This window comes from Molothrus ater, chromosome 3, assembly GCF_012460135.2.
Source record: "Molothrus ater isolate BHLD 08-10-18 breed brown headed cowbird chromosome 3, BPBGC_Mater_1.1, whole genome shotgun sequence".
Taxonomy (NCBI): Eukaryota; Metazoa; Chordata; class Aves; order Passeriformes; family Icteridae; genus Molothrus; species Molothrus ater.
The window spans coordinates 41770744-41794683 of NC_050480.2; the positions used below are offsets into that span (position 1 = coordinate 41770744).

The window sequence follows — 23940 nt, forward strand, 5'->3', positions numbered from 1 at the left end:
TCAACTGGAGTGAGAGACATGTTAAAGTGTTTGTTTGTATTGTTGTAAAGCATTGGGAACATCTTCTCAAATACTCAGATTCCCCAACAGCTGATGTATTTTGAGAGCCCTTGAAAAATCTGGTCATTTATTTTGATGCTTAGAGGTGAGGGGGCAGATGTTTTCCAATATTTCTTTCTCCCAAGAGCTCCTGTGAAAACGTTGGATCCCACATGTTCCAGCATGGTGGTACAGAGGTAGGAAGTGCACAGCGCTTGCTAAGGCTGAATACGTGTCAGAACAGGGCCTGTGGATTTGCTGCAGTTGAACATTGGTTCAGAGCAGGATTTGGCTGGTGAATCATTATGACTGTTTGAGTAGCTGTGCAGGAAAAGAGGCTCACTGGGAACACGGGTTTGTGTTTTCAGCAATGCTGTTCACTCTGAGAAGAAATTTAGGATCCTACCTCTTCCATCTAGCTTTTAAAGTAGCTATTTTGTCTGATACAAAATAGACTCACCTTGTGAAGCATCCTTGGAAGTTTCTGCTCTCAAAGCTCTTGGAAAGTAATTTGCTATATAGAGGCAGTGTCTTTGATCTCCAAGGAGAGCTTCACCAGTCCCACATGGAGTTTATTACTGAAGTGGGTACAGCGAGCACAAAGTCTGCTCATCTCTTGCCACACTCCCCCCAGCCAACTGCCACAAAACTAATAAGTCTTCAGACATGCCAGAGGTTTCAGATTCTGAGCCATAATTATGTTGCACCTCCTGTCCTGTCCACTGAGAGGCTAAATTAATGGAATGTCAAATTAAACAGAATAGATGCTCAGCACCACCCTAATCCTCCCACTCCCTTAATGAATTAGATGCTCATGCTTCACTTGCATCCGGATGACGTCCGGGATTATCTTACCAGCTGCCTTCTATTTTCATTCCTTGACTTGGCTGTCATTATCAACATGCTGAAATGACTGGGTGAAAGGGACCTTAGGGACCAGTGAAAAAGACTATACCTTCATGCTAAAATGGAAAAACCTGATCTGGGGAGGATGGGCAACTTCAATTATGATATGATTGAAATGCTATGTTCATTTATGCATCACACTTACAAGCAGTTTTGCAGAATCCAAAGCATTTTTGGTGGTTGTTTGGTGTATTTAGAGTATTAAAACAGAGGTTTATATTTTTTTTTCCTGTGTTAAACAAAGGGAGAAAATTGATCTAAACCAGAAATAAATCCAATGCTTTTCCCTTAATGTACACACCTTTCCTTCCTTCTCTTGTGAAGCTGCCATCATGAAGAAAGGACTTGTTTTCTAAAAGTTAAGGACTGACTGCCAAATCTTGGAAAAACCTTCAGAATATACATGTTCTTTAATACTGTCTGGGTGAATTCCCTCCCTCACTGCTTCCACATGATGATATTGAGGTCCTTTTATTCAAGATAAAATAAGACTATCAACACATCAGGATAATTCAGTTTCAAAAATCTGAATAATATGTATCTGTAAAAGGTAGGCCCACACAGAAGAGAGGAGAGACCTATATGTGGCAGGTTTTCAGGGACAAAAGGAACCTCAAGAGGTCTTTGATGCTTCTGGCCAAAAACAATGTCCCCCAATCCTGAATTAATCCTGGTGTTAAAAAAAAATTGCATCTGAGGAGACATCTTAGTTTTCCCAGTGTTCTGCTTTTCCTATGATGAAAAAGATTGGTTGGATTTTCCTAATGAAAAATGAATATGCCACATGCTGAGTTACTGTGTGAACTCTGGTTGACAGGTCAGTTGTTAATATTAGGAGTTTCAGCTGCTTGTCTCCTCAAATTCCTGTTCCTGCTTGTTCTTGTGAACAAAACTTTGAATCAATTTTTTGGACATGAGTAAACACTTCTTTTTGATGGCTCATCATTTACTTTTTTAAGGAAATGGTGTTTGGTTAAAAATCTAGCCCAATAAGCCATTCATGGAACAGAAATGGCATAAAGCTCAAGTGCTGCTTGTGGACATAAGAAGGTGCATAGACTTATATATTCATAATATAAATAATGTATGAATATAACACTAATTTTCTGTCTTCTGTACTCTAGAAAACTTGACTGCACCCTGACAGTTAATTGTTTTAAAATGGATGCACAATTTCAGATTATATCTCTGCTTCAGAAAATCTCAAGCAGTGCATCTTGTTGCAGTGAATAGCTTTGTTGGCTGAGCATCTCTTCACGGTCAGCTGGCCAAGTGGGAACATGCAGGAAGGACACATTATTCAAACAATGGAAATATATGTCTGCCGCAGTTGGGGACACGATCAAAACCTCTCAGAGGGCTCAGAAGGGCTCCAGGAGAGCTGACTTTGGCAAAGTAGATGGCAAAACTGCCCTGATACCGTTGCCTTTTCCACCTGCCCTTGGCATTGGACATCAAGGTGGCAGCAGCTGCTGTGGGAGAGGGCTTGGGCCATCTCATTTCTCTCTAATTCAGGGGGAACAACAAACACAGCTTGCAGGACTTCGTGTGTGCCTCTCTGCTCCATCTTCTCTTTGCATTTCTTGTTTCTTTCCAATCTATTTTCCTACATACTACTTAGCACTTCTCTTTCCCTACTTACCATGGAGACACTTATAAAACCAATATTTTAATGTCTTGATTGCAGTTTAAATTATTGAAGTAGCTTAGAAGTCTTTCTTACAGTATTTGCTTAGAGTATATTTAAATAGTAAGTCATCCTATTTAAATTAAAACTCCAGCTGTGTCAGTTTTTTTGTGAGTTCTTATTTCTTTCTTTTTCTCAGAAAATCTGGAACACTTGATTATAAAAATGGTTCATAAATATGATTGGTAGGACTATTTCTCATTTTAGATATAGCAATATTGCTCATCAAAAAATGTTGAAGAAAATTCTAAAATTCCTTACCAGGGCTAGTTATTTTCTCCTGGTGAGACATGTCATGCTCTCTCTTTGCATTCTTGTGTGGCTCAAAAGAAATGAGCATGGTTATGAGTAACTGTTACTAAGTGATGCCTAGTCCTTGTATAGCTCCTCCTGCACAAGGTTTTCTGATCATTTTGCAGGAGAAGGAAGCACAGGAGGCTGGTGAACCCCAGCACATGGAGAGCTGGCAGAGCAAGGTTTTCCCATAGTGCCTCATCCTGAAGCACAGACCCATAGCCCAAATGTAACCCTCAGACAGTCCCTGACCCAAAGAGCCATCAATTAGCAAGATGAAAGACAGTACTTAGATGGTAGAGAGCACCGCAAAGGGACAGTCGGGCAATATTAATCACTCTGATAGGCAGTAATGGAATTAACTCATCAACATTATTGTTTGCTTTAAAAGCTGGTATCATGGTGAGGAAAAAATTAGTTTATGGATGTGTATATCCTTTCCTATTCACTGAGATTAATTTTAATTTCTGAGGCTATACTGGAGACTTTTCTCTTCCCACACCTCCTCCCTGCCCCTGAATATATGGGCTCTGTACTTGCTTTTATTCCCTGGGAGAAAATTCTTGCAATAATGCATTTCATTTTCACTAATATCCCTGTGAAATATGTTACTCAGATTTATGAAGCCCTTTAGGTCCTTGTGCTGGGACTGACTTTGAGTTTCCACCTTCCACTGCTTCCCATGAAGTGATGAGTCAGAACAGAGTAAGGAAAAGTACTGTGTCTCTGCATCTTGAGTCTTTCCATGGTCCTGAAGAAACAGTGATTTGCATGACAGCCATGTTTAAAGAATGAAACCTGGTTCAGGGTAGCCCCTGCCTGAGAGGGTGAGAAAGGGCTCTCTCCCCAAAGAGCAGCAGTCTCAGTGAAGGGATGTGTCTGAGGTTGCTCCACAGATCAATGGCAGAGCTCTCAGTGGCAACAACAACAACAAAAACCCAAACAATGTAAACACCATGCTTCTACAGTATATGCTGTAGCTCATGTCAGACAGGGTAGCTACAGCCAGCTTGAATAGTTCATAACCCCATTGATTTTACAGAGTAAGAACTTCCAGAATTTAGAGAAACTGAGATTGTGCCCCAAAGAATTTATAATTTCACAACACACCACATAAGTGCATTCAGTCAATGGGAAAGGGAGGGGTAAATAAACCTGGAGTCAGTTTTTTTTCAAGGTCAGAGTTGCAGGAGAGTTGGCCATCTGTGCACTTGTTTAATAAGCTGCTCAGAAATGTTGGTGTTTCAGCCTATTTAAGTTCTGTTTAGAGATTAGTCTGAGCCCTTCTATTTCTTTAAACAGGGCCCTGATAATTCCTGTATTGCTAGAACAGTTGCATCTGGAACACACAGATGTAGCAGCTGCTTTGAGGAGGTCCTCAAGGTCAGGCTTTGTCTGTGAGGGGATCCCAGGAAATATGATCACCTTCCTTTGTCAGCCGCTGGTGACTGGAAAAGCCTATCTACTTTCTTCTTCTGGCTCTCACCCAGCTCTGGCTTTTTAATGCATGTGGTCCTGTAATGTCAGCATCTGAGAATCCCAGATCTCAGTTAAAAGTCAATTATCCTCTTGCTCACCAGTGTTAACTGGAAAGGTATTTTTGCACGTGTGTGATGGGCCAGTCCTATTCATTTTTACGGACTTTACAATCTTAAAATGTTTCTAAATGAATAGGAAACCAAACCTAGATGTGATCTAATGCAAATATCTGTCACAGCTTACACACAGTCTTAGTGTCTATTTTCAAGCGTGAGCAAAAGTTATTTTTAGTTCCTATCTGAGCTGCTTGGAGTTTATGACAATAAAGCTACCTGCATAGTTGTGTCCCTTCTGCAGCTGTTCTCTGTGCAACTTTGCTTGGGAAAGGAGACTAAAAGCACCAGAGCTTCCTGTTTTGTGCACTTAATAGGTCAGGCCCTTTGTGGTGTGCAGTAAGCAGAATAAAAAAAAAATATCCCTGCCCTAGGAAATTTAGGATCTAAGTGCAAGAGGCTTAAGCTTCCTACAGCAAATCTCTTTAGTTCAGACACATTTTGGCTGCCCAGAGGACTCTGGAAGCAGGCTGAGTGCAGCAGTGTTTCTTGGCTAACGCACATGGCAGAGGTCTGGGACTAGCACACTGCTAGGTGCCAGTATATACCCTACTCCTGGTGAGCCTGCACGGGCCAGGCAGTCATCAGCCTTGTGCTTCCTCCTTGGAAATGGCTGGGTCCTTGATGTCACTGATTTGTCACTCGGTTTCATCTTAAGATTTTACACCCTTTTAATGTATTTTCCTCCTTGAGCTGCTGTGTGTTATCCCCTCCACAGTTACAGCACTTCTGATAGTTTATACTGCTCCTGCCTTGCATCACTTCTATATCTTCCCACTTACACACCTTCTCACAGCTCAGCTGTAATTTTCATAGAAAAAACTGAGCCAATGTTGTGCAATTGTGTGTGGCACCAGAGTGAAGCCTCAGTCATGGACTTGAGCTGGGCTGCCAGTTACACAGAGGGAGCCTAGAAAAGTAGCATTAAGAAGAAAGAGGACCAATGCATTGATTAGCAATTGCCTTGTGGGGATTGCATCCTTTCTAGGAAAGGTTTTGAAGAGCAAAAGTAAAGAGCTCTGCTGAGATGGTGGTGATTCCAACCAGGCAGGAGAAGGGCAGCATGGAAAGAGGCAAATGTGGGCTTGTGTGACATTGGTTGGTGGATACTTGGCTTCACAGGGTAAGTGTGAGCAGGAATCACTATACTGACATGGTATAGGAGATCAATGGGGAAGCCTAGACCATAAAGGCCTGTCTTCATTTTCCAGCCCCATTTCCTTTTGATGCTGCAAAGAAGAGGGAACTGGCAGAAGGCTGGCATGGCTAAAGCAAAGGGTCAGGCAAGTCATCTGAGGGCTGAAGCACTGTCTGGATGTCAAGATATATTGCAGCAAGGCCAAAGTAAAAAAGGATGATTGCAGTGATTGGGAGTAAAGCCAGGCAGTTCTTAGGTATTTGAAAGAATAGGAAATTATTTACATGGAGCTGTTAGAGAAAATGAATCTGCCTAAACTAGATGTGGCTGCCTGGGAGAGGGTACAGAGCAAAATCTGCGTTTGTTGATCCTTGAGTTGTTGACCTATGGGTTGTCAATCTGCCATGCAGGTAAGATGTTGTTGTGCCCTCAGTGACAAAGAAATCAAGGGAAGAAAAGCAAAGAACTCTAAGCCACATTGGACTTGCATTGTCAACTCTACCACCATCTGTTTGCCAGCCTCACAAAGATCTTTCTAGAAACTTTGAAGAATATGTGCAAGCAGAACAGATGTTTGTCACTCCACAGCACAAAGATATTAGCTGCATCCATGAGTGTTAATGCAGATTGAAAGAATTCTAAATAGAATGCAGAGGGGGAAAAGAAAGGGATCAAGTAAAGAGCTTTATTAGGAACACCAGGAACTAGCTGGGAACAGGTTGGGAAAATGGTATGTTCCTGCATACCCTTTAGAAAATAGCCTTTAGAGTAGCAGGAAGAGAATGAAGATAGGCTAGAACAAATGAAAAAATCTGGTCTCAGTAAGAGCACCACCACTGGTGCCAATATCTGCTAGACAAGAGCTGTCTGGGAAGAGATCATTAAAGAAGCAGAGGGTATGAACTGCAGCAGATTTAGATGGAACTGGAGAGGAGAATCTCCCAGCAGTGTTGGCAATGGCAACAGTTAAAGGTGAGGTTTAGGATGAGAGGGAAAGACCAATTGAGGCAGGATCTAGAAAGTAGTGCGAGGAATGCACAGTTGTGGGTGGGCTGTGAAGCCTGTAGAAAAAATAAAGTTATTTTTTCAATAGCTATCAAGGATCGAAAAGTCATGACTACTTTACTTTTTTATCTTGCTTTTATAACTAAAAGCATCTAAAGTTATCTTTTATAACTAAGTCATCTAAAAACATGGCTTCTGTTTCGTGGTTGTTTAGGATCTGCCCTTTGCGAAGTATTTTTGCACAATATATCTTTCAAAATCTTCCTTCTGTTTATTACTATCTCTGCCCTTTTTTTGCTTCCAAATGTCATCTATTTCATTTGAGAATTGTACCCTGGGGTGCTTCAATTATGTATGAAGGTGGAGTATTTGGGATGTGCTATTCACAAGTGCTTTCAATACGCCATCTGAGCTTTAAATATGAGCAAAACCACCAGTACTTCAGTTTCTAGGGCATATTCTCTTAAATGTGCCATCAAGATGTAACTTTTGTTCCTAAGTGTTCAGTTTTTTACTCAGTTTCTGTGAGACCTTATGAATTTTCCACAAGAAGGTAATGAAAACATACTGGAAAGTATCTGGTGCAGTAGAGCAGCCACAGATAGAGAGAAGGCACAATTGAGCATGTCACTGTTCTGATAAAGAACAGATATTCAACAAATAATTGAGGAATGAATAGAAAAAGCACTGCATGTTAAATATCTTCAGCCCGTAGTCACCTCCTAAGACAGATGATGTCACATCCATACAGGTTTTCCCAGTTGGTGCTGTAGATCAAATGTATTGGTAGCCATTAGAAAAGACAGACAGTGAAAGAGATCTCTGCAGATATTCCAGAAGCACTGCTTGGGCTGTCCTGCAGAGGAGCAGAGGATGTTTGCTGCCAGCAGCTCCCATCTGTTATCCAGCAACAGCTGTTGAGCCTATACTTCTGATATCTTGCTGTTGGTGGGCATTGCAAAGATATTTGAAGCCATCCCTTTGCCAGTTATCTGTACACAGCCAGTGTTTCACAGCAGCCTTTATGCTTTCCAACACTGTGCTGCTGTCACCCATCAGCCCAATAAAGCTGAGCATGATAAAGCTTTGAATGATGCTTCTCCAAAACACAAAATACTGTGCCAAGAAAAAAGGCTGGTTTTCGATAGGTAACTGCCCAAGGAGAAAATATATTTAACATTGGAGGAGGAGGAAAGGTTCAGCAGTGGGTATGGACATTTGAGTAATGGGCACTGGGGAGGTGAACAGAGAAAGGGGTTGAGATTCACAGCCAGATGCACAGAGAATTGTGCTAACAAAACCTGTGAAGTGTGTAGCATCTTCATATGAAAGTAGTGGTACCTCAGTGGCCAGTTGCATGGTGGGCATGCTCTTTGAAGGAGCTGCTTGCAGACACAAACCAGCCCACAGCTGGGACCAGCTGGCACACCAGCAGAGGACTCTCCCTTGGAGAGGCAGCACTCTACGAGGAACACAGAGCAAGCATGGAGCGGGAGAGACTCTAAGATTTACTGGATATGGGAAGGTAAGGTGTAAGACACTTTTATAGACTTAGAGAGATTTCCTGCTTTATTTTCAGCTTATCTGCTAATGCAAGGTCGAAACTAATCTGTCTGCATCTTCTGTCTCCACTGCCTTGTCTGTAGATTTTGAGTGTTTGATGTATGGTCTCTGTGCTGACATATTAGTAACCTAATCTTAATTTTGTTGCCAATAATCACTAAATACCTTTGCTGTAAATTTGCAGCAATCTGTTCTTTGAATGCATTCCACTGGCTCTCTGGAGCCCTGATTAATAACCTAAATGACTTATCATAATTAGCTAGTCCTCAGTCTTAAAACTGGAGAAAGCACAAATTTGACAGCCATCCAAAATTAGTGGAGCAGAATCAGGGAGTTTGCAAACATTGCTGCCTTTGTCCTCATCTGAGAGCTGTTTCTATCAATAAAAGGGTTTTTTTGTCTGTTTTGGGTTTTTTTTGGGTTTTTTTTTTAAGATAAATGGTGTATTTAAGACTTCCTTTTAATATGCACTCTACTTTTTGGAATTAATGCGCATTTGTCCTTGCACCAACTTTGTTTTCAGCATGTCAGGTCCTTCAAAATACAAATTATGTCTAATTTCCCAGAAATTTCGTATGTAACACATTCTTTTGAGTTCTGTTGAGTTCTATTCCATGGTGCATGAATTGCTAGGGAATATTGCACAGAATACCACTGCTGGGAGATGCACCATCTAAAACAGGGAGATGCTGTTTAATTGAATTTTGTTCTTCTCTAAGATTATTGAGTTACAAATTACTGGAAGCACTAGTGCAAACATGAGCATTTTTGTTCTCTGAGGATTGCTATGAATTTTCATTTTTAACAGTGTCTGTTGGTAAGAGAAATAAGCTATACAGAAAAGTAATGATGCATGTTTTGCATGGTCGAATTCTCAAACAAATTTAACAAAGTTGTGGTGGATATATCACTCCAAAAACCAAGGCAAAATTACTTTTCCCTGCCCCTGAATACTGAACAAGTTTCAGTTTTTTCTTTGACAGGTAAAATTTTCTGTAATTCATAAAAGATTTGTGTATTTCAGAGCCAAGGTCATGAAAGCAGGCCTGGGCAAGTTTTTCTGAATTTGCATTTGTTTGTTTATTTAAATATTTGCAAGTTCCATGATACTACAGTAGTATTTCAGTAACAGAGTACAGTGTTTGCTTCTTCTTATTTCTCTTTCCAGCAGTTTATTTCTGCTAGCTGTTAGAACAAGATGAAGGTTGGATGCCTAGTTGGCTTTATTAAGTGTTGAACTGGGGTGATCATTGTGCTTCTAAAATACTGTCAGTGAAATAAAATAGAAGGCTTGTGTACAAACAAAGGGTTACACATTTTCTCTCTCTGCATGGCTCAAACTGTTTTGGTGGGTTGCTTCCAAACCTGGATCTATGTAAAGAATCTGTGTTAGCACTGTACCTGGGGAGTTTGATGAGGGTGTTCTGGCTGGTTGGATGTGCATTTTGCTCATTTATGGAGGTGCACACGTACTTATGTCACAGCCTGATGGTTACTGCAAATGGGAAATAAATCTGAATATTAATGCAGTGAAGGTAATGGGCCATTTCCTTCTGGTCATCTTACACTGGCTTTTCTTGAAACTGAAGCTCCCATGCTCTCCTTTTGCTGGCAGCAATGAAGCCTGTGCAGATTCAGTATAACATGTAATCCCAGTTATGACTGGAGTCTTTTCCTGCCAAGCCAACAATCTTCAAACTGCACAACAGTGATAGGAGCCTCAGAAGGGAGATGAAGTATGCCATATTTATCAGTAGCTGTGCCAGCTAACCTGAATTGATTTAAAAGCAACAGGCCCTTGAGAGGGACTTTAATTAGCCTTTATAACAAGTGTCTGCTGCCTTCTCAGTTTGCCTCAAGTTGAGCTGTGCAAGTGTGTTGGGAATTGCATCTGCTCCCTCTAGATTCCTTATAACCTTCTAATTTTTCTTACCATTTCTCATTTAAGATTTATGTCCATCTCAAAGAAGGGAGTGGTGCTGATGGGTTGGATGCTTTGAAGAATAAACCACAGCTTCACAGCATGGTGGCCAAAAGCCTTTGTCAGAATGCCTCTGGGAAGAACTACATCATCTTCACAGGCCCAAGCATTACCAGCCTGAATCTCTTTGAAGAATTTGAGAAGCAAGGTGTGTATTGGGTGACTCATTGGGTTTTAATGGGAGCCTCATGCCAATGAATTTAAAAAAAATTCCAAAAGTCTTCACTGACATCTCAATTCCTTGTATAGATAAGTTGTTCACGTCTAAGAAAATTTCTCATGAGAAGGTACTATGCAGAAGACTTTCTAAGTTGCTCTTTAAATCTTCCTTATTAAGTCTTCAAAATGAGGATGTAAAAACAATTTTAATAAGGTTATTTAAAGTGTTTGCTTTGGTTCTTTGACTTAGAAATGTGAGGTAAAATTTGTTAGGTGACCTGGGGGGCTTTTCAAGGAATTTCCTATCTGCCTGTGATTTTTTTGTTCCTGTTGTGAAAGATGAAGGATGGGATGAATCCTTAGAGATGTGCCTTAGAAGTCTTTCTTGGTTTAATATCTATTAAAGATGTGTTTTCTCTAGAGGACATTTTATGCCTTTGCAAAAGCTCTAGAAAATTTGCTTTTTTCTGTTTTGGGGGATTTTTGCTAGTATCAACGTACCTTGATAGGACATATTTTAGTTTTGAAAGCATAATAAAACTCTCCATTAGCAAAAACACACTTATCAGTGGAATGTCCATTGATACAACTCTCCCAAGCAAGTCTCTTGCTACTGCAAAGAGCAGCCCCAGGTTATCCTTTCTGTCAAACGCCCCCTCACTCTGAGCATGAAAAGCCACTTTCCTGAAGCTGAGGACTTGTGACTCCCCTGCAATTACAGGATCCTGCACTCTTGCCAGTCAGTTCTGAGTCATTTCATATCACTCTGGTCTCGTTTTTCAGTCAGCACAGCCTTTCAGAGTGATGTGCTGCATGGAAAAGGTCCTTCCCAGCAATGAGGCTGGAGGCTGCCATCATGCATCACAGCTACGAGGCTGTTTGCTGACACACCACTGCTGTCCAAGTTCGGGGTTTTTGTCACTGCAGAGAATGAAACCCACGCCAAACATTATATTAATGAAACATGGCCCAAAGCAGGGGGAAAGTCTGGGAATTGAGACAATATGTTAATTCTCATTTAAAATGAGAACATCAGTGAGCTGCACCAGTGCTGTAGTTTAGCACTACAGACTGTTCTGGCACTGAGGGCTGCATCTGTTGAGCTCCATGCAGAACTTAGCTCCTACATTAATTCAGGCAAGCTGGAAGCTCACTGGCTACAGTGGAATATCTGCATACCTCATAAAAGAGCCATGGTTTCCCGAATGCTGTGAACAGCCAAATGGGAATGGAGTAGAGCATATTTATAGTGCTCTAGAGTTTTTCCTTGAGCAGAGACCTATCTTTGTTAGATGGCTTTTCTCAGATGATTATAAGCATTACATTTTTAAGACTGCCAAACCAATGATACAAAATGTGAGTTTAAAAAAATGCAGAAGGTAATACACATACTCTTTGTACCTGAGATGAAATGTTAAGGTTTAAATGTAAAGGCAGCTTGACTGAGTTCATCCTCTATGCTCAGCTAGAGAAGGATAAAGATGATCTGGCATGATCCATTTGATCAGTAACCCTGGTGAAAAAGATACATGGCTACTAAACCAGCTGAATGTTTATTACTTGCAGATAATTCAAATTGTTCACAGAGTTGAATTATTCATAGGCTTTACACTGCACAGATCATTCAAATTAATGGTGTCTAGCAGGTAACAAATTCAGTAATGTCTTTTAAAAACATGTAATTTTGACTTACTATCTGATCAAATATGCTAATGCAACACTGAGATTTCATTTTAGTGTATGATTTGTTATATAGCTTTATGAGACTTTATAATCTCTGACAGCTGCCTCCAAAATTAAATTTCAGATCTGGTACACACTGTCACCTCCCTAGGGGTGCAGCTATGAGGTGGGTAGGGGGTGGTCACCGAGAGAGCAGGTTTATTGACTTTGCAATGTAGCATGGCACTCCTACATAAAGAAGAACACGGAGAGAAAAATGTTTCTGTTTAATAAGGCAGCCGGATTGTCCGCATTTGCCACGAGCTGCTAGGGGCTAGCAAAGAGGTTTTGCCAGGGAATGTTGAGCTGGAAGGACTGTGAGACATCGGGAGGGGTGAGATGCTTGAGATGTCAAGCTGTGGTGAAGTCAGTAAGAGCCTTGGAGGAGATGGTGTTTATTGACTCTGCTGCAGAGCAGATTGTGTACTGCCAGCACCTGCTGGGATCCTGCTGCATTAGCAGGACATTTGGGGAGAGGCAAGAAAAGAAGCCTGGACTGGACAGAGAGATCTCTCCTGATCTACCACAGAGTCTCCTTCAGCAATGAAGTCAGTGTTGGAGTTTTTTGGTGTGTGACTCCGTTTTGGTGTATGATTTCAGCTAAACCTGAACAGAGCGACACGATGACCAGAAAATGTCATGAGAGCCTGTTGAAAAGCATCTATGCTCAGTGCCCATGACAGTTCAAGATCCATTCTTGAACTGATAAATTTACTTTTTTTGTTGAAGAAGATTCCATTTCTGGGCTAGAGCAGTACCAGTGGTAGAAAGATCCCATTGAGACCCAAAACCAAAAAGAAATTGGTATTGATCTTAACTGTGTCGCCACATTTCTCTACACAGAGAAAAACAAGGCACAATTCTTCCTAAGATTATTTCTGGGTTTCACATTCTCTGAACCTCTGAGAAAGGAAAAACAATTCTTATCTTACTTGCTATGCCTGTGTTTGTGCAAAAGTAGAATGCAATATGGAGATTGTTTACCCAAAGTGATGGTGTTTTGTTTCCTTGGCCTATCAGGGCCAAGTGTGTGTGTGTCGGGACTGTCGGCTGACAGTCACGAGATCCTGTGCAGTTGGAGTGCAGTGGAGTGCTTGGCAGATTCAGTTTAGATATAATGTAATATAATTTAATATAGTATAGAATAATATAGTATAATAAAGTAATTAGTTATCCTTCTGATAAGATGGAGTCCTCCTTGTCATTCCTCCCTGCCACAGGGGTCGTCCTGTTTTGATATAACTGCTTTATTTTGTTTGGTGGTTTCGTGACTATGAACAGAGAAATACTTAAATAAGTTCATGCTTGGAAGTCATAAACTTTCTGGGAACATGAAAGTTTTAAGGCAGCTAAAGGCAATTCTGGAAAATCTGGAAAGTCACCCACTAAAACTCTATTAGTTCCTTTCAAAATTTTTGATGGAGCGGACTTGGGGTCTTGGTAACCAGCATGCTGAACCTGAGTCAGCAGCATGCACTGGCAGCCAAGGTGGTCAGCACTGTCCCAAGCTAACAGGAGTCTAGCCTGTAGGTCAAGGTTGGTGGTTATTGCCTCCTACAGTTTTAGACAACATACCTCCAGTGCAAGAATACTCTGGATACAAGTATACTCTGCTGTGGGGAGGGAACTGTTCTTGTTCAGGTTGAGAAGAGGCTTTGGGGGGATGCAACAGCAGCCTTATGCTACCCTATCATGAGAATGGAGCTGGCTCTTTACAGTGCTGCATTGTGGAAGGACAAAAAATAACAGATTTAGGCTGAAAAAAAGATGATCAGACCAGATGCAGGATTTTTCCTGAGGGCAGTGAAGCAGGATGCCCAGACAGGTTGTGCAGTCTCTGTCCTTGGAAGTTTACAAGCCCAGACAAGATAAAGCCCTGAATGGCACTGTCTGGCCTCAGAGCTCAACTGTCTCTGTCAGGGGGTGGGACTAGAGACCTCCTGAGTTGTTTTTCAGCCTGAACTATTCTTTAATCCATAGGACCCTGTGATCCTATAAAAAAATTTTGTGAAATCTTAACTATCATTCACTTTTCCTCACCCTAGCCCACACATGTATTATTGTTAAAGACAATAATTCTCTCTCTTTATTGAGAGCCTGTGGTGCAGCACCTTCACTGTACCACAGGAGACAATAGTGTGCCTTGTAATATAAAGGGATGTCAGTGAACATAATTCTAAGACCTACGTGAAGATACCAAGAACTGAGAAAACTTCAGAAAATAAGATAGCACTTTGATCTTTTTCAAAATCAAAACCCTGAATAGACCTTTTTTTCCAGGGGACATACAAAGAATTTCTTTCACTGGCCTCTGAATAGAACTGGAAACCTGCTCTGAAATGCCCCAGATTCTCTGTTCTGTGAGCAGACAGAGCAGCTGTCACTGCTATTTGCTGTGACATTCATTCATAGTCACATCCCTTGTTCCCTCTCTAAGCATTAGAATTGTCCTTTATAGAGGACAAAACCTCCTAAAGCCCCGTGTTCCATGCTTCCCTTAAACATATGATCCCTGAAAGTCTCTTCTGCATGTTCTGAACCAGGAGGAGCAGCTGTCTCTGTTCTGCAGAAGGGCTGGTGTTGGCAAAGCTGCAAGAACTGCCAGCCTGGTTGACCATGGCATTCCCACAAGGTTTGCAGGATCCTGCAGCTCCAGCACATAGACTAAAACAAATTCACTTCTGTTCCCCACAGCAGCCCCCATCCTGGTTTCCCAGCTCTGACTTGACCCAGTGTTGCATGCAGAATAAATGATTGCAGAATGTGTATTTTTGCCTGAATTAGCTCGAGCCTGATGGCCTTTGTGAACTGTACTAGTGAAGATGTGGTGAAATAGGCTTCAGCACAAGCTCTCTGGAGGCTAGAGACTCTGGGAATGAGTTCTGGGTGACTATACCACATTTCTTCTTTGCTAAACTATCTTAGGTGTATTCATTTATATTGCACCTACAGTTTAAGAAGACCAGATAACAAATTGTTTCCACTCACTCTTGTGTGTGCAGAAAACACCTGTTGTGATTCTGATTTAATTACCGACAAAAACTTCATTGAGCCAGATGGGTGTAATTTTTATTGCTTCTATTGCTATAGTAACTGGGTGATTTTAAAAACCTCTACAGTAGATTAAGGTTTTCATCCATGATGAGAGATGCTTGTAAATCTACAGAAGTGCTGCACTTTCTGGGCTGTACAGCAGGAAGGCTACACGATGTGTTCCTTAGAGAGAAAATGGTTCCCATTATTCTACAAGAGGAGTGGAAAACCTGCTGGAAGTTTTCTGCAGGCTTATTGCTACAATACAAGGAAAAGCTACAGCTAATTATTATGGGATCTCAGAGATGGCTGTTGCTGTTTGAAGCTTTAGCACAATAATGTAATTACTAGCTTGGTTTTATTCCATTGCAGCCTCCTAGAAAAAGTATCACATTTCAATGAATAATAAACTCTGGGCAGCTAAGGAAATTCTTCTCAGGTTTGTTTGTTATCAAAGCAGGAAGATCTTAATATTGGCTAGAATAAAGCTCTATAAATGTTTGCTATGTTAATAGCATAGTCTGCAGGTACGTGACCTACACTGTTTGGGTACCTCTTACCAACAGAAGAAATTTTGAAAAAGAAAAATCAAAAATCATCTTTCCACTGGAGGTGTAGTTCCCTCTATAATGATTGTAAGCCTGTTGTCATCAGGCTTTTCTCATTTTCTTTTGTGGAAAGAACTTACAGATTTCCAGGGACTGATTAATTCATTAGAAATAACTGGTGGAGTGCAAGTTTCTCCCTTGAGAATGAAGTTTTCCCATTGCTGTGTTAGTTGACCTTCTCTTATCAGTGTCTTAAATTTATGATGGAAGAGCTGTAGCTCTTTGTAGATCTGCCCTCAGCAACTGGACCAATGCATGAGTAGATGCAATTAATTTATTAGTATTCTTGTATTGTCTGTGAGCTGTTGAGGGGATGTTCAGCATGCCAATCACTATAGGCGAGGACAAAGGCTGCACCTGCACTCAAGAGCTTAGGTGCTTCCAGAAAGACAGAGACAGAAGAGCCACATAAATGGAAATCCAGGAACAGAGGTAACATGTTTATGGAAACATAAGAACAGAGGTAGCATATTTAGGGGACACGGCATTCTGACTTTGTATTTTCACTGTAAGGATATAATACAAAATTCAGCAGGATGAAAAATTTGATCAAGCAGACTTAGCTGACAGATGAGCTTTAAACCACCACAAGATGTGCACTGATGTCACCTGCTTCCATGCCCACTGTTTTTTTCTACTCAAATGGGTTAACACAAAACTGAGGGAGACCATGGAAATTTCCATCCAAGATTTCTTTGAGTCAGGGAACAATTTGCTCAAGAAGATCTGCTTCTCTTGGACTAACAGAAACAGGCTGTTAGTATTTCACAGCCTAATGAAAAATTCAAGCATTGTTATTAACGTTGTTTTCAAACCTTGTTTGTGCCTGCCTGGCTGCATTGAGATACATTTTGTTGTGTTAGATTTTATTCATTGCCTCTCACATATGAAAAGGCCAGGAAGCTGTGAGCAACAGACTGTGTCTCCTGCAAGAGCCTCTGGTGTCTTTGCAGGACAAGATCAGTGCTTGCTTTAGTGCCCTAAAATCAGTTTTCACTGAAATTTCCATCTTCTCCATCCTTCTGGCATATGCACTTTTTTAAAATCAACCATTGGTTTCAGTGGTTTCCAGCTGCTTAAGCAGGATTTCCTTAGCAAAGCAGATGATGCAGGTGCGAGGAGTATTGAGCTAAAAATCAAGATCGTGGCAGCGCAGTGAAGCAGTAGATTATTGTGACTAAAAGCATCATAGGAGATCAGGCTTTCTGCACTTGTCTGTAGGACACAAATCTTTGGTATTACAGAAGAAAACCAATTGGCTGACATATCTGTTGGACTAAAAGGTTGTAGGGGAAGTTCTTTCAGAGGTCTTTCAGGCTTGCTCAGCTGGTTTTGCTCTCTAGGTCCATGCAATGGCATGCTAATAGGGAATGCGTTTGTTCACATGCAGAGATTTACTGCTGTGGGTTGCTGAGCACCAGGAAGAGTGACTGCACAGGCCTACCTCCATCCATGCTGAACAATTCTGCAACTCCACAGTCCAGAGGACAGTACAGAATAAGAATGAAGGGAAACATGTCATTGATTTGCTGGTACAATAAAGGGCACTTCCGTTTTCTGACCAACGCCTATTCTCCAGTTCAACAAGGTAAGCAATATTCCTATTCTCATCTCAAAATGCATATGCTTTATGTCACAAGCCAAAGTGAGTCACTGAGATTGATAATAAGCCTGAACAAAGAGCTTGATTGTAACTGATGATACAGCATAGATAAACAGTAGCTGTAATGATTACTTCCCTTTTGTATCTTCGTACAGCTGTTCTTTCTTTCCCATACAAAGGTTAAAAAGCCTACTGCTAATGCAGCATCCTTGCCTGAGCTGGTAGAGGCACTTTCCTTTCAGGTTTTAAGATTATATCTTTGCTGATGGTCAGAGAAAGGAAGATGATTGCTTCATAGGACAATATTAGTTCCATTTGCAAAGCATCTTGTAGGATTGCTACAACAGAAAAATTATTAAACGTCATGATGTTCTTTGAACTCCAAGCAGATCCTACAATTAATTTTTCTTATCTAGTAAAAACTTAGTCACAAACAAGTATCTTTTTTGCCAGAAGTAGATATGATTAAGGTTTCCTGCTGTATGTTAAACTGATTTTGGCAGTCGATAATAAGAAACTGAAACAGATAGTTTGGATAGTTCAAATAATTACAGAGAGCTTCTTGCTACTGAAATATTTTCCTTTTTGAAAGTATAAGATGGTTTTAAGAACATTTGGAACTTCTGTAAAATTCAATGACTAAAACTTATTGAAATGAGTTTTTCAATGAGAATGTTATTTCAGTTTCTTAGATTTTTTTATAATTCAGATTTATGTATAACTGTCAGAGACAAATGAGTATAACATAAACATTTAAATACAAAGCCACCAATTCAAAGGCATCTTCTACACTAATTTTATGAATCCCAAGCAACTTTTACATGTATTTGCAGACTACAGAAGCAAAGCTAAGGCCTGGAATTACTGTATGGTAAGCTGAAAAAGCTGACTTAGTGTGTTGTTCAATGCCTTGCCAGGAGCCTCATTGCCTAAGCAAAGCAATGAGCTGATCCTGAGGAATTGTGCTGGGCATCCCAGCAGAGTGACAACTTGGTGATTCAGGTGGACTGATGTCTGAGCACAAATGCTGAAAATATTTATGAGAAGGAAGTATGACACTTGAACACCCTGCTCAAGCCAGTCTCTGGAGTAATGGAGCTCCCCATGTAGCTCCCCATGAGGGGCTTTCACCATCAAGATTTCTGCTGTTTTCTTTGTATCTTTTGCTGGATTTAGATCATCCAGCAGCACTAACTGGACAAGACTTATCGCTACAAAATACTACTTATTTTTTATAGACTAGCATGGAGCATTTGATTATAATTCATAAATATTAGGAAAATACTCTGTTTGTAAACATCAGTGTTAATTGCCCTGTTAAAAAGAGGAGCAAAAGCAGACTGTGCTGGCAGCATCCTTTAAAAGCAGGACATGGAGGTGTGACCTGTGGTGCTTGTGATTGACCTTGGGTCTGTTTTGGCATAAATGGGATTGTTGGTGATGTTTGAGGTATTTATGATTACAACCTTTGTGTGTGATGGACAAGGCTTTCCCAACTCACTGCTCACCAAATTCTGTCTGGGACAGTTGACATAGTTCACTGTGAATCAGAGCAGAAAACAGAGCCTGGCTTTTTAAAGTGTGATGCTGGGCAAAGAGTCTCTAGCAGGGACATGGGAACAGATGGAAGCTCGGTGGGAAGGCAAGAGACCAGATTGCTTGCCTCTGATTTGGCATCACTGAAGTCAGTGCAGCAAAGAGAGTTTAAACCAACTCAAGAGAAGCTGGACCACCAGTCTCCTCTAAGATATGTATATATAGAGGAGGAAGAGGAGAAATCTGTGCTGCTTGAGGCAGGCCTGTAGCACAGACGTGCTCAGCCCATGTTACATGGGAGAGGAGGCAGTTAAACACAGGTTAAAAGCCACGTGGGGTAGTTGAACAGAGACTGGTGCCAGTGGGATTGTCTGTGATGCACAGTGTGTTTGCACTTGGCTGAGTGTAAATGTGCGTGGGCTGGAGGAGGCCATGAAGAGAAAACCTTAGAAACAGTAGGCAAGAGATGGTGAACAGAACATTTAGGATGAGAAAAGAGGTGGACATAGCTAATAATTAACTATTTATTGCAATTTAAAAAAAAGTCAAGAAGGTAAATCTTGCCTATACTTGGAGTGCAAATCCCACCCAAGCCAGAGGCAACAGGAGGGCAGTACACTCATCAGAGCAGATCTGTGAATACTATTTTTAGATGCAGAAGGTTATTTATAATGGATGTTTTAAACCAGCATGTCATAATACATCATCTCAGATACTCAAGGATGGCTCTAATTCCTTTGGTCTTGCAAACATATCCTGCTTACTCTGCTATCAAGTATGTAGTTTCTGCCTAGAACAAAATCCGGTCAGATTTTTAATTGCTCTTAAGCTTTAGTTTTTCCTTGTGCTTGTATTACAGAGGAAGTGAGAATTCAAAAGAGATAGGGACCCCCAGAGATTAAAAAGTCAACTTATTCTAAAGCAGGTCATCTGCGTGCTGGTCCAAATCTCCCCATCTGTGGGACAAAACTGCATTTTGGTTTTTCACTCTAGATCTGATGCCCACTTCCTCAGCATCTCCATTATTGTGTTCTAGAAATAATTGCAATCTTTTCTACCTTCCATATGTAGCAGGATGGAACAGGCAGCGACCTCACTTGCTGCCCAGTGGGATGCCCAGAATAACATCTTCAGCAAAAAACTCTTGAACCCAAGGTCTTTTTAAGTAGCTTCTTTCTGAGAAGAACTTCCACAGCTGCTCTTCACCAACTAGCTCTACTTAAAAACTAAACAGTCAATAACTAAGCATAGGAAACAGAGCTTGGGCCACATGTGCAAGGAATAAAGAGCTGCAGATGGCATGTTAGCATCTCAAAAGTGACTTGTGAGAAGATGGGAGATTTTGTGGAGCCATTACAATTGAATGAAGTAGTTGTTAGAGTCTCTGTGTGGTTCTTACTCCAGGAGAAGCTGGACAGGTGACTGGTGACAGTCCAGTTTCCTGAAAAATCAGCTCATGAGATTGGCCCAGAATTGGAAAATCTGGGGAAAGAAGTATGGTGTTAAAAAGCATGTTTCAGAATGGATAAGCTTAGAGTTTCAATTTACCTTTTCCATGTGTCCTTTGTGAGACTAGGAGGTTGTGTCCAAGTATGGTGAGATTGGGGATGGGGCTGGAGGACCCCAGTGGGAAGACCTTGATCATCAGACCTTGTCCAACGCTGAATGCTGGCAATTCCAATAAAGAGTGTAAGAAATTGAAGTCCTGATAAAAATCCAGATAGCACTTGGATCATGCAATGCCCCTTCTTCTATACTGTTATGAAATCTCAGGGTTTGACAAGATGGATGCAAGTGCTGGTATTAGTGGGATACCCATTTTCAAAAAAGCATGATTCTAGATAGGTTTAGGATAAGTGTTTTCAGGAAACAAACATATGCAAACCTTTGTCTTTTGGCTTATTTTGTTTGAGGTAGTATTTCTCAAGCTTTGCTTCACAAGGATACAGCTTAAAATTTTAAATTAAAAACAAAATTGGGTTAAAAGAACACCAAACCCAAAAGGTGATGCCTTTCTATGGTGACAGGATGGAGGCCAGCAGTCATCACCCTTTCCAGCATGGAAGCAAAGGCAGGCTGTGGCTGCAGTGCAGGTGGTGTGTTCCCTGGAGTGCTGCCAGGGATGGGAACACAGCAGTGCTGGGGGAGGACCAGGAGAGGAAATGGCTCATCCATCGGATGTGCCGATGAGTCAGCTAGCTCAGGACCACGTGCCACACAGACCTGCAGCTAGGAATGACCCAGCTCTGGCAGCTGTCTTCCCTGGGAAGGTGGGCTATGGCTGTGAAACAAGCCTAGGAAAGGCTAAAAATAGCATTGCTATACAGCTATTTATATTCTCAAAACAGGGGAATGTTATGGGGAATATAATAGAAAGTGATAGGGAGTATATGGTTCTGCCACTGCAATGCATTCCTTTAAAGATTATGAATACAAAGCAAATTGCAAAGGAAGTACAAATTCTCCAAAAGAAGAGAAGGGGAAGAAAGAGAAGAGAGCAAGAGGAGAAAGAAGGTGATTTTTTCTTTTTTTAATGCTTACCCATACTTACCCTTTCCTGACTTGCCCTGATGAGATGGCAAGTGATTTTGCAGCACTAATGCAGCAGGCTGGTGGTGTATCTGTTCTTTTTACCTCATGCTGACCAGATATGTGTAGGACTCATTAAAAGAATCAAAACCACACTATAATAATTACATGAATGTAATGAAGAAATTTTTTTGTTTGATTGATTTTTCCCCCCACTCCTTGGGCTACATTTACACCCAGCTTGAGGAGGCAGAGGTGAAAGGAGAGTGTATTGAGCAATTCAGAGGTAATATAATTTTGGACTCTTGAAAAATCAGACTTTAAACACCCGAAATAAATTTCTGCATGGCTCAGCTGCAACATGACATTTAGTATGTCACATACTAGCTTCAAAATAGAGCCTGCCAGCTAGGACAGCACAGGGGGCTTGACAGAGATAATGGATGGAATGAGACTTCCAGCTGGAGGAATGAAATGGTGAAGTCTGTAATCAAAACGTGAGTAGCATTTAAGGGCTGATTGGAAAAGAGTTGGCAGAAGGAAGGTGAAGAAATTTTCTTGAAAGCTTGAGAAATGAGAAAGCCAAGGATTGTACCTGTCCTGAAACAATGCTGAGAAAGGATGCAACCAAGCCTGTGCTTCTCTAGACCTGGACAAAACAGTGTTGTACCTGAGAGAAGGGAGCCTCACTGGGCAGTGTGCCGTAGCCATGGAGTAAGTGGTGCTCCATACCCTGGAGAGCCCACGATTGAAACCTGTGGGGGCATAATATCAAAAGTTAGGGAAGAGACTCCTATGCTCCAAGTTTGTTTTACCCACCCTTCCTTCCTACAGAGAGCTTTCTCCAGGAGCAATACATCTGAAAAGAGTTAGGGGAGTTTCTTAGGAAGACATTGGACTCACAAATACTGCAGGAGTGTTGGATAAGGCCAGGTCAAAGATAGACTACATGAAGGAATGGGGCCCATTTCTGGAGTAACCTGCCTGTGCAAAGAGTGGTTGGTAGAAGGCTGCAGGGTGATGCCTGTTGACTTTCCACAGATTTCTGGAGTAGGCAGGATGGCCATCCCCGATGATGAGCTGAATTACCAAGTCAGCTGTGCAGGCAGGACAGGAAGCAGCACTTGCAGGCAGAGAAATGTGTGCTCATCTCCAGTGAGCAACCTACGGGTACTTCTGAGCTCTGGCTCCCCACAGCTGGAACAAGGCTGCTTTTCATTTCTGAGACTGCGGTCACCCACCAGCTTCACTTCTCTCTTCACTGAGTTCAGCCAGTTGGCTCCTTCTTACTGTATTTTCTTCTCTGTGTCAATTGGCACCCAGTGAAGAGAAGGGAAGGTCCCCTGTTGGTCCCCATGGGTGGAGATAAGCAAAGGATTTAATTTCAAGGGACTAATTTGGGACCTCCAGAATTCAAAGCATGTAACAGCAAGTTACTGCTCTAGAGGTGATCACAACTTCTTGTAAGCCAAAAAAGGAGAGATTAACACTGTCTATAGGGGGGTGCTGTGGGACTACAGGAATGTGTGGGTTCCTTTGAATATATGCTAAAGATGTTTGTGTCTAGCACCTTTTCATTTCCAACTGAAAAAAGATCCCTTTTCTTCCCCTTCCACTTGTTCAATGTACTACCTGTGGGAAAAGAAATCAAATTAGCATCTCTGTTACAGATAATTTTCCAGCTTAAGGGGGAAAACTGTCAATAATATTTATTTTATAAGTCATATATAGAAAACATATTTTTTAGTAGCTAGAATTATGATGTCAATTTAAAACTGTTATGTTTCTAATTGATGCAGGAGTTATAATTAAGAGAAAAAGCGGAGAAATTCCATGCCCACTGGCAGTTGAAGCCTTTGCTGCTCACCTTAGCTATATCTGCAAATATGATGATAAATACAGCAAGTAAGTAAGAAGATGTGCATGTTTGTGTGTACCTCTTTCACACCTTCTCTGTTGCTGCAAGGTTTGAGTTGTTCATGTTGAGCTGCATCTGAGGGCCCAATGCTGCTTTCACTGATTCTCTGACAGAACTTCTGTTTAAATCAAAGGTCAGACACTGGCTTTGCACAAAGCAAGAACTGCATTGCTGGTATTGGTTTGGCTCTGTCTACCCATCCATCAGACCAAAAAAAAAAAAAACAAAGAAATTTTGAGACACAGGTCCTTTGCATCTTATAAATGACTTTTAAGAAGTGATGGGAGGATGAGCCAGCAGGCTGATAGAGAATTCACCAAGGGTCTACTAGGCCCACAAGTCTCTCAGGCTAACTCAGCTCTCCACCTCTAGCAGTAGCTGGTGTTTAGTTGATAATCTGTCCTGGTGATATTTGCATCACTTGGAGCCAGAAGGAAAAAGACATTCAGTTCTGCATGTAAAGCTGATCTACACAAAGAGAGGCAGAATGTAGAACTTTTGGCTCCTGAATTCCAGTTGGTGTCCACAGTGTTAGCTCTCAATGTAGCAGGGAGAAACAGCAGGGAGTAAGAATAGCAGTAGTGAAGCTTGGCTGTGGGAATAGCAATGAGGTACAGAAGATTTCAA

The 23940-nt window shown here is 41.3% G+C and overlaps 1 protein-coding gene across 1 annotated transcript in view; it reads left to right on the forward strand.

Moving 5' to 3' along the window:
* PGBD5 (piggyBac transposable element derived 5) overlaps positions 1 to 23940 on the forward strand; it is a 67769-nt gene that overhangs the window by 35120 nt on the left and 8709 nt on the right. The window contains exons 4-6 of the mRNA XM_036379543.2: positions 10173 to 10353; positions 17118 to 17315; positions 23195 to 23300. Of these exons, the coding sequence (XP_036235436.2) occupies positions 10173 to 10353; positions 17118 to 17315; positions 23195 to 23300 (485 nt within the window). The remainder of the gene's footprint in view (positions 1 to 10172; positions 10354 to 17117; positions 17316 to 23194; positions 23301 to 23940) is intronic.